Source organism: Coturnix japonica, chromosome 5, assembly GCF_001577835.2.
Source record: "Coturnix japonica isolate 7356 chromosome 5, Coturnix japonica 2.1, whole genome shotgun sequence".
NCBI classification, from domain to species: domain Eukaryota; kingdom Metazoa; phylum Chordata; class Aves; order Galliformes; family Phasianidae; genus Coturnix; species Coturnix japonica.
In genome coordinates this window covers 34,906,468-34,923,376 of record NC_029520.1, presented here as the reverse complement: position 1 = coordinate 34,923,376, position 16,909 = coordinate 34,906,468, and the positions used below count along the sequence as shown (strand labels likewise).

The following is a 16,909-nucleotide window of genomic DNA, read 5'->3' as shown; positions in this document are numbered from 1 at the left end:
CCACACTATCTGCTTTAAAATAAGCTGTTGTTCCCACAGACAGAGTATCACATGTGTCACAGCCCAATCCTCCACAAAAAGCCCTGTTCTAGGAGCTATGCAAGAGCAAGAGAGAAAAGGGCAAAAGATTTCTGAAGATGGGAAAACAGTCTATAGAGGAAGGAGAGCAGGGAAACAGACACAATCTCAGCTAACTGACCCCTGCTCCAGTGCTAAGAGGAAAAGCCCAAGAGCCATGCAGTGAGGAGATGGGCATCTGGGGTGTGCAGCCTAGCAGAGCAGAGCAGGTGGACAGAGCAGAACATTAGACAGAAAAGTGTAGCTGCATGTCAGAATGAGACTCACAAGCTGAGTAAAGTCATGTACAAGCTGTAAAGCCAAACCCAAGCAAAGCAGAAGCAGAGACTCTATAATCCTGCCGAAGAAAGGAGCAAAGGGAGGAGAAAGCCCTTCCACATACACTCAGTTGTCCTGCCTTCCTCCCACTTCATGACAAAGAATAGTCTGTACTGGGGAGAAACTGCTCTTGGTTGCTACAGAAAGCACTTGCTAAATTCTCCTGATCATCTCCCATCTGCAGTCTCCTGGCTGTACAGCACTCAGTCTCAGCTGCCCGTTTTCCCTGTTGACATGGACAGAAAATTGAGCAATTACCCTTAAACTCCTCTCTCTCAGATTGCCCAGATTGCTACATACATGGCATTAAGCCCCCGATTGCCCCTGGCTGAAAGCGACTCAACTAGGCCTGTCCTCTAGGAATTAAACATTTTTTTGAGGCTTGCGAAGGTCTATTATTCCTCAAGATGTGATGCATTAAATCCTGTTAAAGCAAGTTTTCCATGGTACAGAGGAGCTGAGCTGCACCACAGTTCGGTTGGACACACAACAACCTAACAAAGGAGCGTTATCCACTTGCTGTGACTATGTTTTAACATGTACCAGTGACCATGTTCTGATTCATCTCCTTACAACATCCCAGGTTACTTCAGTCTTCACACAGCATCCCCACTCTCTGAGAACCAACTGTCCTTCTGTCCCAGACTCCCACATTCCCCACATGCCAAACCACGGATTCTCTCCAGGGCTTATTATTTTTCAGCGCTTCCTCCAATAGACTCCAAATTCTAAGCCTCTGGACTTTAGTGCCATACAAACTATTACAGCTGAGCACACATAAGCTATCTTTTTAAGGGCAGATAGTTTTGTCTTTCATTCTTTTAATAAAAAGGTTGGACAGCGGACAAGCAATGTTAATGGAATGGTACAGCTAAGCTTTCTAATATGGTAAAGGAAGGTAATACAAATGTATTGGTTGACAGCAGCAATCAGTAGGCAACTGTGCCTGTTCATATTAAGTTGTACAAGCTAACACATTATGCAGCAAAAAATAACCATGACCCATCCTTGGGGATCCATACACCAATGTCTTGATTTAAGTGTGGTTAGAATCTGGGCTCTTCTGCTACAGTTAAGGACACAAGCCCTTCAATGTGTGTAGGGGAGGCCAATATGACTCAATTTAAGGCACAACCACAGCATGCCTTCTGCACTGGGCAGCTCTTATGTAACTCTCTGCTTAATTACCAAAAGCATTTTTAATCAGGTTCCGGAGTTTATACGTCACCTGTCCTCATTGCAATTGCTGTTTCCACACAGAGAACTGATGTCCCAGAATTAGTCTGTTTGATCTCCCTGTAGAACTAGGACCACCAGCATGCAATGTACTGATCATCCAGAGATTTTCCATATTGGAATTAGATCTACAAACCAGGGTATCTGATTATACTATAGACTGCCTGGGTGGGAACTCCAAGTAGTGTTTGCAGGATCCTTCTTCTAACACATGCATATAGTCCAAAGTTGAATTCTGATGAGCAAACAAGCCAAAACTAACCACAAACCACAGATTAGTTACAAATAAATAAGTCAAGCATATTACAACTTATCATGTCTTCATACCATGTTCTGTATCAATTCTATCCAGCATTTATAACCCAACATGTGGGAGCACTAGAAGTCATGTGCTACAAACATGTGGCAAGCGTTTTTACACCTGGTTAACAAAGAAAGTTATTCTACTCTGAATACAAGACCAAGGTTCAACAAGAAGGACAGCACATATGCAAACAGACGAATAGCTATTCAGAAGAGACTATCAGCCTCAGTGATATATCATGAAATTTAAGAAGCCCAAGAAACATCCCAGGGGGGAAATTAAATCTATTCTGAAGATGCCAATGCTATAAAGGTGCCACTTCAGGCAGTCATATGCTGCTGTGCTTAATCTGTCTGGAAGACCCAAATAAGTCTTCTAATTAGTCTCATTAAACATATTGATGTCTCATCCTTTGTGACTTCCAGTAATTCTCTTAATGCTTAGCAATATTTTACAGATGCAACTTTTTACACACTGTATAAAATTCTTAGCCCTTGAAAATTGAGGTAGCTCCCAGACACTTCAATGAATTTCTACATGTATGGCCTTCTAGTGTTTGCCTAGGACTTCCTACTGTGCATTTTTCTCGAGCTTCCTCTTGCCTCAATCAGTCCATATGGAAAACTAGTAGTGCTATTTAGGAGACCAGTACATTTCACAGCAGCCTATAAACGGAAGGGATAACCCACCAGACTAAGTTCAGCTTATGATCTAAGATCTTGCATTAGTGCAAGTGTTTTTCTTAAATAATGAGTTCTCTAACAACAGATGCCTTAAGAGAACTGTGCAGGCACGTGTCCTGATAGGCACAAGATAAAGGTTTTATCACAAAACACAAGAGGAGCTTTAAGCAGAACCTGCTATCACCTAAACTAGGGGACAGCAGTGATTTCTATCCCCGCTTTTACCCTTTTATCAGTCTTTTCTTACTTCTTCCCCAGTACGCTATTATCCCTATGGAGGTAATCACAGAGAAGTGTCCCCATGACTCTTTCCTTCATCCTCAAGGCACTTTATTATTCTGTGTCAATGAAGAGACAGACTTAGACTATAAGTTCATTTCATCATCCTTCTCTCAATCTCCTTTGCTCTCTCCCCTCCATTCAACAGATGAGAGACTTAAGCAGCAGCCACATTTATTTCTCTCCTCAAGGTGGTTCACTCTCTAGCCATTTCTTACCAGACAGATGCCTCTGCTCCCTTTACTGGATAACCCTCAGACATGTATGAAGGCAATTCTGGCAGTCAAGTAGGTAAAAACATACCTCCTCCCTCATTTGATGCCTCCTGGCTCTGCTGCCTGAGACGATGGCTGCAACAAAACACAGGGAGAAAAGAATTTCAAATGAAAACCCAAAACAGCATCTTCCTGTATCTCCTTCCCCACAAGTCTACAATGCCTCATATCTGCAACACTTAGGTTATTACATGAGGCTTAGACAGCAGAGCCTGGCATGAGTCTGCTGGGAAAGCAGACACAATCCACTTCTTTCTGTCACAAAGCAATGATACAGCCACCATCATATCCAGAGAACTACAGAGCACCCAGTTCTGACCCATGCTAGGACACAATGCATGAATTCATGCCAGGCCCTGCATCCATCCCAAATTCCAGATCTTCATGTACAGGAGCTTAGAGAGTTGCATCCCCGTTCTCCATGAAATCAGATGTAGAAGTTGTGAAAGAAGTCTTAGCAACAATGAGAACTTACTCTTCTACTTCTTCTGCATGTTTTTTTCCTGACCTGCAAGACAAGGAAAGGTTTGTGCTTAGAAAAGGCTGGAAAGGTTTATTAAAAAACATATATTTCTCTTTATCACTCTTAATGTATAAAACAGTTCCTGCAACCAGGTCTAATATCACACATCACAACTGTATAAAGAGTTCTTAGTGACTGCTAAACCAAGGCATCAAAAAGTTCTTGAGTGCATCAAGTTAAAGCTGAACCATCTGATCCCAAAAGATAATCAGGTCCAGATACAGCAAGAGACAGACTCCCTGTTTGTTTTTTTTTAGTTTCTCTGACACTTTTCATACTCTCTGCCATCAGCTGTGGGCAAAGCTTGCCTTACCTGGGTGCAAACGTTGGCACACACGGGAGCAATGAAGAAAGTATAATTTGTCTACCTCCCCCTGAGAGATCAACAGGTTCTTCTCGCCCTTGGTTGTGCTTAAAGATTATGTGGTTGACTTTGAGGGTTAGGAGCCCCATCTGAGCAGGCCAAGTTCAGGTCAGGCATGCTGGCGCTGCAGTAAATCAGGGTTGATCCGGCTGAGTTAACAGAAGTTCATAACAATAATGTGGGGGGGAGGCACTGGCAAATGGCAGCTCCCTTGCTCTCCACCCCAGCAAGCCCAGAAGTAATTCAGTTCCGATTAGGGATGCTTGTTCAATATTCAAAATGTAAAACATGGAGGTTGCTGAACCAGCACTTTGAAAAGTTAATTAAATGCCAGGTTTCTTTTTAGCAGATACTTCATCACTCACTGATTGCTTTGGCCATTTTGCAGAGTGAAGTTTCATCTCTATGCGTTAGGAATAAATATTCTCCCCTCTCTCAAGTCAGAGCACTATGACAAGAGTACACGGGGCTCTGTCCCAGGACTCGTGCACTGTCCCAGGACACACCAAGATGTGAGAGAAGCTGCTGCACTGCCTTGCACTGCACTTTCCAGAGCACTCCCATGAAACAGGCAGACTTCTCATCAGTTCTCTCTGATGAGGCCACAGGCCTCACTGAATCCTCCCATGAATAGTCCATCCTTCTAAGAGCAAAGAGCAGGACACAGACAATGTCTAAATATGAGAAGAAGAAAGATCCTTGTCTCCATTGCTCTCCTTGGAGCTTGCGGTCTGCAAGAGGCTGAAGGTTATACCCAATAAGTAGTAAGAGTTCAATAATACCACTGCTATGGTCAGAACTGCAGCCACATAAATGATACCTGTACCTGAGCTTCCAGCAGTACAATGGAGCTGTGCATTTAGGAGAGTTCTTTCAGTGAGGAATAATTGTCCAGTTCAGTCCTTTTCTCCAGTGACAGTGCAAAACACACTTTGTGACTCCTAGATACTACAGAGAGAGAAAGTAATGGCTCAAAGCCCACTGCCAGCTCACAACACAGTTTGGAGTCTGACCAGAGACGAAAAGATGATACAAGATTTATCCCATTTCCTCTCTCTCCCTTCTGCCTTCACAGAACTGCTTCCCACAGCCCATCTTCAGACCCCTGGCACTCACAGTGGGATGGTTTCCTCGAGGTTATATCTAACCTCTCCTTAGCACGATCCCATTATTTTTGGTAATTGTCCAGCCCCAAATAACCCTCTTTTTTTCCCTAAGCACTCACGTTTCTTACATTCTTGCTCACTGTCTATCTCCAGGCAGGAGTGAAACATGTTTATACTTCCCAGGAGAGGGTCACACCTTGCTATCCCTGTAAGCAATTTCTGTTCCTTTTTCCTGAGCTCCCTTTCCTGATAGACATGCAGGTGGCCCATTGGGAACACAGTTGTATTTAGTCCTAGAGGCAGAGACTATTCTGCTTTCTCAGACCTAAAGCTTTCACTGCTGCTCACTGTAACGCCAGAGTCTGGTTGTTACAACTGTGTAGTGAAGCCCCACTGTCAGTCCCAGTCCCCGTGCTTCAGGGCACAGAGGTGGCAGTGGAGGAAAGTCCCTTATGTCGACAGTACTCTCATTTATACAGAGCATTTAAATACCAGCAGAAGCAGAGCAGGAGACAGAAATGACTGCTGTTCTGTTTAGGTGAGACATCTGTTTTCAGTCACCTGCACAACAGAGATTTGTTGATATATGACTTGGAATAGCATCACTTGACGAAACTGGCATTTCAAACCAGCTCATAGGTAGAAAACTATCTGGGATATATGGTACGAAACTCCTGTAAGGAATTTCACACTTTACACTCTCTGTGACCTTGATGACCGAGTTATTAGGCAAAGACCCAGCTTTCTTTTTCCAAGTAGAGTCCTAAACCCAAAGCCTTCCTTCTATTTACTTTGATGACACATTACTTTCTAATTCCTTGTTTCAAGCTGGGAAAAAAAAAAAAAACACAAAATATTTTCAGTTTGTTTTCCTGGCTTTTTGCTTTTTTTTGGCCCAAATGCATCATCTGAATCTACCCAACAAAGTGACCCAGAGGGAGAGGACAAGCTCTGGCCCATTTCCTGAGGATAAAAACCATCCAGGTTTTTATCTTCTAAGTGAAGAAAGTTGTTAACCAATCCTTGAAGTGTGCCCTGCGTCCAACCCTACGCATTCCATAAGGCCGCGTAAGGGCTCAGCTATGCAGACAGTGTGCCTGCAGGACCAGCTACCTGCTTGTCTCTTTGGTCTCCAGGTACTATAAGAAGCTACTGGAAGCCCTGCAGGCATTCCTTGTGAAGTTACCACGCTGCTTAAAGTGGAGTGCCCATTCCTGAGAACTGGTTCAGCTTTGCCAATGCCAATTGCAACATACTGAGACCAACATTAAGAATATCGTGCCCAAGTACACAGCATCTCCCTCATCCCTAAGGGCACAGCTTTCTAGTAATGAGTGAAAACTGACATGGAAGAAGAAGACTGTAAAGTCAAGTAAGTACAGATAGATTTCCTACCCTTTCCTTGTATCCCCACCAACAAGTGCATTGCCCTCGCTTCCTGTTTGCTCTAACAGGAGGCAAAGCCCAGGGAGGGGAACAACAAGCATCCATAAAATGAGCAATTGTGCATGAACTATAGAACGGTTCAGATGGAAGGGACCTTCAAAAATCATCATATCAAACTGCCCAACCAATTCAAGGCTAACCAGAAGTTAAAGCATATTATGAAGGGCATTATCCAAATGTCTCTTGAACACTGACAGGCATCAACCACCTCCTTAAGAATGCTCTTCCAGCCTTTGACCTCCTTCATGGTAAATCATTTCTTCCTAACATTTATGCTGAACATCTCCTGGTGCATCCTTGTGCTGCATAGATACATACACTTAAGGGCAAATAAAACAACACAGTCCTGGGAGCAATGCTCAGAAATGCAGTCTGCTGTATTACAGAATGCAAGGAATCCTGCCTGGTGCTGATGAGAGGAGGCTGAATCTCAGAACACCCCGCACCGCAGTGCACAGCCCGGCTGGTGGGGAGCTGCCTACAGCCGTGCCCAGAGGTGAGAGGCAGCTCTAATGTAGACATCATCTCCCTTAAACTGTTTCTTTCTCATTTAATGGACTACCACGGAGATCTAAATGGAGATGAAGTAGCAGGGCTCAAAGAACAGCCAGGCTGCTATCTTTATGCAGCATGACAATGTGCAGTGGTTAATTAGACACCGTTAACCTATTTTAGCAACGCATATAACTGGGATGAATGGGGGGAAACGTCCTTGAAATCTCTCCGTGCTCGCAGCTCACGCAGCTCCGCTCACGCCCTCAGCCGCCGGGCCGGGAGCACTCCCAGCACCCGCCGTGGGGCTGCGGAGCTCCGCCGGGATGGCAGGGGATGACCGAAGGTCTCCGCCGGGCCACGGCCGCCCTCTGCCGGGCCTCGGCCGCCCCGCAGGACGGGCTGCGGGAGCCCGGTGTGAGGGGGCCTGCCCGGGGAGAGTCTCATCTGCCCGCCTGTTCCTGGCACGTCTAAGCCGCTTCTCATTGTGATTAAAGCCAAACAAACACCGTACGCTCTTGCTCAAGCATTTTATCCGTGCCCATCACCGCGGTGAGTGGGTGGTGAGCCGCGAGCAGCAGCTTGTTCAGCAGCCTGAGGCACAACTCATCACACAGCCACAGTGACACACATGAGCAGGAGAGCTCCCAGCTCCCCATGTGTGGGTCTCAGTGGACAACACCCAGCAGAGCTTCGCAGAGCAGAACCACAGTGGTACGCTCTGATGCACTGGCACTGCTGCCCAGAAGCTGTGGTGCCCCATCCCTGTAGGTGCTGAAGGCCAGGCTGGATGGGGCCCTGGGCAGCCTGAGCTGCTGGGGGGCAGCCCTGCACATGGGGGTGTATGCAGAGGTTTGGGACTGGGTGGGCTTTAAGGTCCCTCTAAGCCAAGCATTTCTGTGATCCTATGATGTGACAGACACTAAACTAAACAGCTCCAGCTGACATGGGCGTATGAGGCACTAGCCAATCTGTAGCAGAAACGCTGTTTTTCTCATGTCTTAACAGAAATAAGAAAGGAAGAAAGCTCTGGCAAGCAGGCTTTAGGAACTGGCACAAGAGAACAAGCAGACAGATACAGTTCACAGGGCTGCTGAGCCTCAGCCTACTCACAGCATCATCCCCACAACAGATGTTCCCAGGGTGCCCCAATCCAGTTGCTGGTAAAGAGCCGACCAGCAGAGCTGCTCTGAGCTCCCACTGAGCAACAGAAAAAACAACAACACTCAACACAAATTCCTGCTGTGTGGGAAAACAGCGCTGCAGCTTCTGGAGGTATCCACCACACGGCTTTGTTCCCTGAGAACGGGGGCTCCTGTCCAAGAGATCACATCCTCAGTCTCCAGTGAGCACCGGGGCCAACTCTCACATCAAATGGGGTTACAGGAGCACTTCAGTTCCCATTTAAAGAGAAACACACATTTCTGATCCTCATGATTACAGAAAATCCAACTGCTAAAGGAAATGGAACAAGAATGCAAAGACAAAGAAGCTGGGTTTGGGGTTTGTTTGTTTTTTCCCCACATGCCACAACAGAAAACAAACTCCAAATTCTGAAGGACCTGGCCAAAGTCTTCTGACTTGTGTCAGTGAAAACATTACAAAAAAAACCCCAACAACAACATAAAAACTCAGACAAAATAGGCACAAGTGCCATCTTGTATTGTCATCCAAAGCCATGTCTTCTTGAAAAATGGTATCTAAAGAACTTGGGTTAAGAACCTGAGAATAGTATAGGGGTTATATGGGAAAAGGGGGGGGGCAAGGGGAAATAGGGGCAAACAAGTACATCAAGGTCACCTTAGTTCTCTTTCCACAGGTAAACTGGATTAAGCCACACTTCACAGTCAGTTCAGAGGTGACCTAAATAGGCCAGACAAGTTTTGAGCCTTGGCTTCGACAGATACAAAAGAGTTCCAAGTTGCACGTGGTCTTCAAGAGTGCTTTGTTTCTTTAAGCTCAAACTATTTGGGACAGCAAGTATGGTCTTCCCTGGAGGTGCTGGTAAATTCCCTGGAGATGCAGAGAACTAAGGTAGGAAAATGCTTTGCTTTCAATCAAAAAAAAATAATATATATATATATATGAGACTGCACCCTGAGCACACTTTGCCACCTCAGCAGCTTACACGGACTGCTACCAAAATGTCAAATATCCTGCTTTTGTTGTGCAGGCTCCGTTTTCCATTTCCTAAGGGAGCGAGACTCTACAGCCCTTCTGCTTCTTCAGTTGTCCACTGTCTTTCAGGAAAAAGACAAAGAAAACTTCACTAATAAAGAAAAAAAATAAGCAGAAAAATAGCTTAAAAAACAAAGAAAAAAAGCCCAACTCGTTTTGCAGGCTCCTCTGGGCACTGCAAAGACAGGTATGGGCTTAAGTCTAGAATTTTCCCTTTGCTGGAAACCCTTGCTAGTCACACTGTACAGGATTAAAAGGAAAAAATCCCCCATCACAGTGATGGTACTGAGGGATTCTCAGATGACTCTTCTGTCTTTAAGGGAGTTTCAATTTTCTGCCAGTTATCTTTACTGAGTCTAAACAGAAACACCAAGGAGAGCTCACCCCAGCAATGACATGGAGGGACAAGAGGACAAGAGCCTGTTAGCATTCCTGGAACATCCAGCTTATTAAAACAGAAAAAAAAAAAAAAAAGAGTGAGAGAGAAAGAAGAAAAAGCCCAGCCCAGGTCTACACACTGCAGCGTACCGCCATCTTGATGTCCTTGATGCGTGCCGATGGCATGGAGGCGGCTGGCACCAGAACAGCCCAAGAGAAGGAATGAGAGGCCAATGGAGATTTATGTGAGGAGAGTGAGATGGACAAGGTAAAATTGTCAGGAGGAGTTGTTAGAAAGTAAAATATATTGTGACAATTCCACTCCTGCCGTTCATCAATAAACTGACAGATCATTTAGTGTCAATTAGGAGTGATAGATGGACAAGTCCCCATGATCCTGGGCCAAAATTAATGGCTGGGAGGGAGAGGGTGATTGAAAATGACGGCTGACATTGAGAGGAAAGTCCTGAAGGTCCCCAAGGGGCTATTACTTGCCTCATTCCCTTGCAGATCAATGCAGGGACAAACCCAAAAACAGACACTTCAAGACAAAACTTAATCAGACTTCCTGTTCTATCTTCTCCTTCGCAGTTGTGCCCCCTCCCTTGGTAGCCTCGATCCTTTGTACCTATACACTTCACATCACTGAAGACAACCACAGAGGGTGGTAAGATGCAGAGGGACACTGCTGTTTTTCCCACCACCGGGAGCTTGGCTCTGCTCCTAACATGGCAGTGTCATACAGAAGGCTAGCCCAAGATTTATCTCAGCATTGCTGGGCTAGGAGTAGAGGGCAGACACAATGGCACAAGCTTTTCCCTGCCATGTGAGATAGAGAAACTTGTGAGCACTTTACTACTCCCACTTGTAAGACAGGGATGGCCAGAGGTTCTATAAACCAGGCACTCTTGAGGGTCATCTCATATAGATACAACACAGGATAGGTTAAGCCCATCTTCTTGAAACAGGAGGTTTTTAACTTTAGTTAGCTCTAGAGACCTTAAATCATAAAAAACCTTAATCTCTTAAATAACTTTCCTCCAGCTCCAGGGTGCAATCTCACCATTGCCCAACCTCCAGAGCCCTTAATGATGTCTACACAAAAGTTGAGTTATCAGTGCCATTCTGCTCTAAAGGTCACCCCAACTGCATCCCCTTCCTTCTTACAGGGCCTTGATATTTATCTTCCTGTGAAAAGCATTTCTGGACACTGTACCAGCACATCTGTTCCAAAACAGATCTGGTCATTCACCTACATAAGCCCCAATTATTCCAATTCTGTATGACCAAGCAGTCAGAAAAAAAGAAATTTTGGTTGTGGCTGAAGCACCTGTTGCTAAAACACCAGGATCCGTGTGGAAGAAAGGAGACATGTGGGATCAAAAAAAGCAAACAAACAGAAAACATACTTACAGGAAGAAAAATGAAGGAAATTATATAAGGAAAGTAGGATATAAGGAAAGTCAGATAGGTGAGATCAGCAGAACCTGAAATTAAATGGCTCTTCGAAGGATCTCTCCTTTGTCAAATCCCCACCAGTATGCAAAAATGACTTTCTTTTTCCTTCTCCCATTGGCAGGCACTCTGTGCTTCTTCCTTCCAAAGCATGAGATAACCTGACAATAAAACCTTCCCTTGCTTGACACAAATGTCAACAGTGATGTTATTAAGGACATCAGTACAGCTTTCAGAATGGCACTTGAGCTCCATCCAGTGGTTGGAGCGATGCTTCTCTAGCATAAAACCATCTGTAATTACTGTTATTTATGTAATGCCAGCAGGGTGCTAGGCTCCAAGCAGCTGCCTTGGTTCTTGCCTGGGCCCCTTTTTCCTGTAACACTGGGGCTCGAATATTGCTGGGGCAGCAATGGGTTTGCCTCTTCTCATAGAGAACTGCTCTGTACAATCCACAGCATGTACTGTTGCAGAGAGCTCCATCAGTAAGCAAAAATAAAGATTATTGTATTGTTACTTTGCACCATTTATTTGCTGATGGCAGAGGGCAAGTCTGAAGGTTTGCTCAGAAACTTACCTACAGTCCTCACCATTACCCATATCTCGCGCCAAAATTACTTTCTCTTCCTCATACACAATCTGTGCAAATTAATTTTAAAACTAATTACAGACTGGAAACTGTTACGGGCTCTCCTCCTCTTCCTGACTTGCAATAGTCTGAGACAGTGCAAGTCTAATGGAAGGAATCAGCAAGATGATGAAAATACGTGGAAGTTCACCTTGGTATGACAAGAGCTGGATGGGTAAGGGCTGAGGAGGGAACAGCAAAGAGAGAAAAACACACTGCAAATGAAATTCTACTTCAACGTGTACCCAGTGGAAACACAGAGAACAATTTCAAGTAATCATTTCAAAATAAAACTTGGAACTAGAAATACAGCAAAAAAGAGTTAAAATATCCCTGCAGGGAAAGCAATAAGTATGCAGTTTTAACTGGCAGAACGAAAAGTTTATACCTCAAATAAGGAAGAGAACGATGCACACACAGAGACAAGACTTTCCCAAGTGGCTGCAGTTTTCCATCTGACCCAAAATATAGTCACACAGCACAGAAAATCTTACTGCAGTAGCTTTGCTCACCCTTGCTTTATAAGCAAAATATCACAGAATGTATTGCTGTCAGCACAAAATTACTTAAACAAAATTACTTGAAGTAATATACTTCCAACTGTAGGTGAGTTACATTGGCATAAGAGTCCTTCATAGCAGCATCAGATATTTTAAAAGAAGCATGTTACTCTAGTGTATCTATATCTACCCCAGTGAAATTGGAGCAATGACTTGATGGTCTTCCAAACAGAGTCAAATTGGTGGAAAAGCTGTGGGGAGATAAAGCCTGAGAAAACAGAAACAAGAAAGCTACAGCAGCACTGGTATGACATCAGCCGATGACTCAGACTTTTCACATGAAGGTTCAACTCTGGGATATGTCACAAGGACAGCCTTACAGGCCAGCATCTCAGGCTTCTCTGAGGGAAAGGAAAAGAGATCAGCCTATGAAGAATCTGCAGCTGAAGGAAAGAAATGACAGGGGAAGAGCTGTACAAAAGCCTCTTCCCTCCTACAACTAAAGAATGTCAGAGCAAAGCTTCTCTGCATAAAATTTATTCCATAAAAGCTCCTAATACAAAGGAAGAGAATGCTGTCAAGTATGACACAATGCCATAGGCATGAATGAGCAAGGGGCATGTCTTATCTTACGTCCCACTGGACAGGGTCTTACAGGTAGAAAGGTCTGCAGTCCTCTAGCTCCTGTTCTGCTTCTAACCTCACTGGAGTGTTTACTCCAAGCATCTGGTATATCCATTACCCATGCAATTGGGATGCTGGAGGAGCACTGCTGATAACTACTGCTCCAAACACATCTGACAAGGCTCAAGTTAAACCATGGAAAACATCCTACAGCAGCACACAGCACAGTGCCATTACATTAGGAACCTGAGCACTGTCCTTCAGGGCACATTAGGCTCAGCTCTGAATAACGGAATTAGCTCCTACCCAGTCCCTCACATAGCCACCAATTACATGATTTATTCTTCTTAAGCAACACAATTCACCCTTGTTCTCAGCTATCACATTTCCATAAGCTTCAGCTTGGTTCTACAAAGGGCTGATATATTCTTCAGAGACAAAGAAAGAGCCATAATTTTCCCAGTTTAGTATTGTTTTCTAGAATGTAGACCATCATCCTCAGCTCCCCGGAAATAGTGACTGTGTAACAGGTCTCTAGATGTGCTGTCGCATTCCAAGGTTCTAGGAAAGAAAATATCAGTGTCTCCAAAGCACATGTCCAGACACACGCACTAAAGGCCTTGATATATACAAGCAATCTCGCACCACTCAGTGGCAAAGCCCTTCAAGTCCTATGAACAACAACTGTAACAGCAAGGCAACTTTACAGCTTAATAAATAACAAATAGGTAGAGATCTCCTTCTGGTCTGAACTGTCCCTTAGTTCTGACACCCATCCTATTACCATATCCAGGTATTTCCCTTTCATTAAGGTGTTCTTCATAAGAATCTCACTTTTCAACCTACATTCTACAATCTGAATAATTTTTTCGTCCATCTCTTCTCTCAGACCATCTCCATTCATCTTCATTATACCACAAGCCAACACACATAAACATTAACAAATGTCATCTTTACCATCAAGTATAATCCCTAAATCCTGAACAGTTCATTTACTTGTCAGAGGGTCACTGACATGTGCCACTCTCCTGGAAAGGATGTGGGCAATCAAATCCCACCCCCAGCTTCTGTATTTAACATCCTTATTATGGTCTTGACTCCTTTCAGGAATCCCACCTGGACTATACCAGGTGAGGAATACACTGCCTCCTGCAGACAGCGATGTAAACGCACTTCATTGCCCAGACAAGTCAATCTACACAGAGCATTTGCCAGTGGAACCAAGCAAGAGCAACACCTCAAATGGTTCCATGGAGTTACAAGGATATTGGAGACACCAACCGCAAGATCAAGTAAAAAACTTTTCCAGTGCCTGCAATTCCAAAGCCCAACCAGTGACATTCAGCTAATCCATGCTGAAGCCCGTGTTAATAAAGAAAGAGGTGAGTACTCACTTGGTAGGCGCCGCTACAGGATCGACTGCCCAGCCTCCCTGCCGGCGTGGGGGTTTAGGTGGTGGTTCCTTCAATAAAAGAAAAGAGAAACCTTACAGCCAGCTCCCGTCAAGCCAATTCTTACAGCAGCTCCACACATGCTCAGGCAACAATTTACCAAGCAGATGGAGATATAATACTTTTATTAAAAAGAAAACAAGAATTCAGCTTGGGGCTCATAACAGGAATTTCCAAATACCAGGCCCACCATGTGAGAGCTGCCCAATGTCTTCTGCAGTTTGGGGCCCAGCCCCCTGCCTGAACCACCTCACCCAGTGGTAGCTTCAGTGTTCTGCACAACATGCAGCGCTGAAAGCAATAGAAATTAGGTGAACCCAGTGGATGAATACTTATATGTAGCTTATAGAGCTCCTGATTATCACAGAATCATTAAGGTTGGAAAAGACTACTAAGTCTACTAAGATCATCCAGGCCAACCATCACAACCATCAGCCCATCACCACTGTGCCCACTAACCATGTCTCTCAGTGCCACACATATGACTCCACCACCCCCTGGGCAGTCTGTTTCAGTGGATGGTGCCCAATTGCACAGACTCATGAAGGAATGATCCAAAAAAGAAAAGAAAAAAAAGGATAATTGTGTAAAATAATGTCCAAAAATGGGGAAAACATGATAAATGCAAAGGAGTCTAATCTGGGGAAGGAGGACATACAGCTCCCAGAGCTTTTATTAAGAAAGCCAACTGGCTGGGTGACTCCTGAGGATCTCTGACCTGACAAGGGGAAGCTTGCTTATGAGGTGGGGTCCAACCTGAGCCAAAGCCAAATTGTCTCTTGTCACAGATGAGCCAGCCCCCGATGGTAGGGGTCTCCCATGTTTATTTCTTGAAACAGAAGCATTGTTTGCGAGTGTGGGAAATGAAGAGAGCCTGCCAGGGGCAGCCACTGCTTGCTGCAGGGAGGGGGCACGACCCTGCATAGCTCCCTGATAGGAGCAAAAATAGTCATTCTCCAAAAATAAACAGGGAGCAGGAATGAGGCAGGAGCTGCAGTCCCAAAATACCAGCTTTCTTCAGCAAAGGGAGCACAGGAGGGCAGAGGGACAGGCAGGGAGCGTGAAACGCAGGAAACAGCCTCCTTATATGGGCTCATCCGCAGGGGACAGAGCTCAGTCGACTGGAATGACCATGTCACAGAATGTGAAGCCTTCAGGGGCCCAAGTGAATGGAGTTTTCTGATCTTGCAATGATTTCCCCAGATTCTTAAGATGCCAAACCAGAGAAGAGGCTACAGTGCCAAAAAAGGAGCATTCTGAATTCAGTTGATCTGGACACACCCAAAGCCCAGGAAAATGGGGAAAAACACACCACATATGGGCGTGCGTGCCCACATAAACATCCCTGTTCCCATTACACACACCCCTACCTCAAAAACACACTCCCTCCCACAGCGATCCTTCCCACGCAAACAGCCCTTCTCCCTCCTTCCCCTGCACCATCCCCCTGGTAGCCAGCAGGCCTTGCACCCTGAACACAAATGTAACTCAAGAACCTGGGCGTAAGGCTGAGGGAAAACACAGCATTTCCAAGGCATTAAGGTAACTTAATTCCTGCATCACCAAAAGCCTTCTTCAGCTCCAGGACAAGTGAAGGTGCATACTTCAGATTGACATGTGGGGAGAATGGCTGCCCCAGCCCTTGCACAGGATGCGACTCCACTGCACTTTGGGGTTTGGTTCCAATGTCTTCCCAGTTTTATAATCTATCCCCATTGATCATACACATCAGGCAGCCCTGAATGTCTAGCAGATGCTGACAAACACCTCACATACACCTACAGCCCTTTTATTCCTCTTGCAATAAATCAGGTAATTCTTTTTGAGCTGCCCACAGGAGCACTAGCAACAGGAAAGGCAATGTTACCTGTCAGCTGAGAATGAACAGTTTTTCTTTGTTAGTTGCCTGGAAAGTGCCATAATAAGGTCACACGCCACAAGCACTTCTGTCAAGTAAATAAACTTACCTTTCCCACTTCTAAAATGCAATTTACAATTGAGAATGCAATGTTGTGCATTGCCGTAATATGGTCACAGGTAGAGGAGTTGCTTGCAAGCAAGCCTGACACAGAAAGTGAGAAGAATGTCAGTGCCAGAGGAAGCAGAGCAGAAATGAAAGATTCAGGAGTAAATGCGCTCCTGAACATGTCTTGCTGATGAAAACGACTGTGGGCTTTAAAAGGATCAGAGCCTGTCGGTACTACCTACTATATCAAAGGCAAGAGTTTCACTATACAAAACTATGCACCCAAAGTGATTTAGTGCTCAGAACACACAGAATCCACCAGCTCCTGACAAAAGTGCTCTCTCAACTGCTGCTGCTCAGTCAGTTTCACACCATTAACTAACCACTTGCTCACCGTGCCTTGCTTTTCTGCCTGAGTTGTCAATTCTTTATCTCCAGATTTTCCCTATCTTAGTTTCTGCAGACTCTCCTTTTTTTCAGGCACGTTGCCATGTTCTCTATCTCCTACTTGATTTTTTCTCAGAAATTCAGTTTGGTGCCATTTTCCCGAAGGCAGGATTTCCCAGGCACTCTTACCAACGCTTTCATACTACCACCATAATCAGGATTTTATCTCCCATTTGGA

The 16,909-nt window shown here is 44.9% G+C and overlaps 1 protein-coding gene across 2 annotated transcripts in view; it reads right to left on the bottom strand.

Moving 5' to 3' along the window:
- The window catches only part of IFT43 (intraflagellar transport 43), a 39,392-nt gene that overhangs the window by 12,495 nt on the left and 9,988 nt on the right, over nucleotides 1–16,909 (bottom strand). For both annotated transcript variants that reach the window (XM_015865156.2, XM_015865157.2), the window contains 3 exons: nucleotides 14,262–14,329; nucleotides 3,649–3,681; nucleotides 3,202–3,248 (listed from right to left, as the gene is read on the bottom strand). In XM_015865156.2, coding sequence (XP_015720642.1) covers nucleotides 3,202–3,248; nucleotides 3,649–3,681; nucleotides 14,262–14,329 — 148 coding nt within the window. The remainder of the gene's footprint in view (nucleotides 1–3,201; nucleotides 3,249–3,648; nucleotides 3,682–14,261; nucleotides 14,330–16,909) is intronic.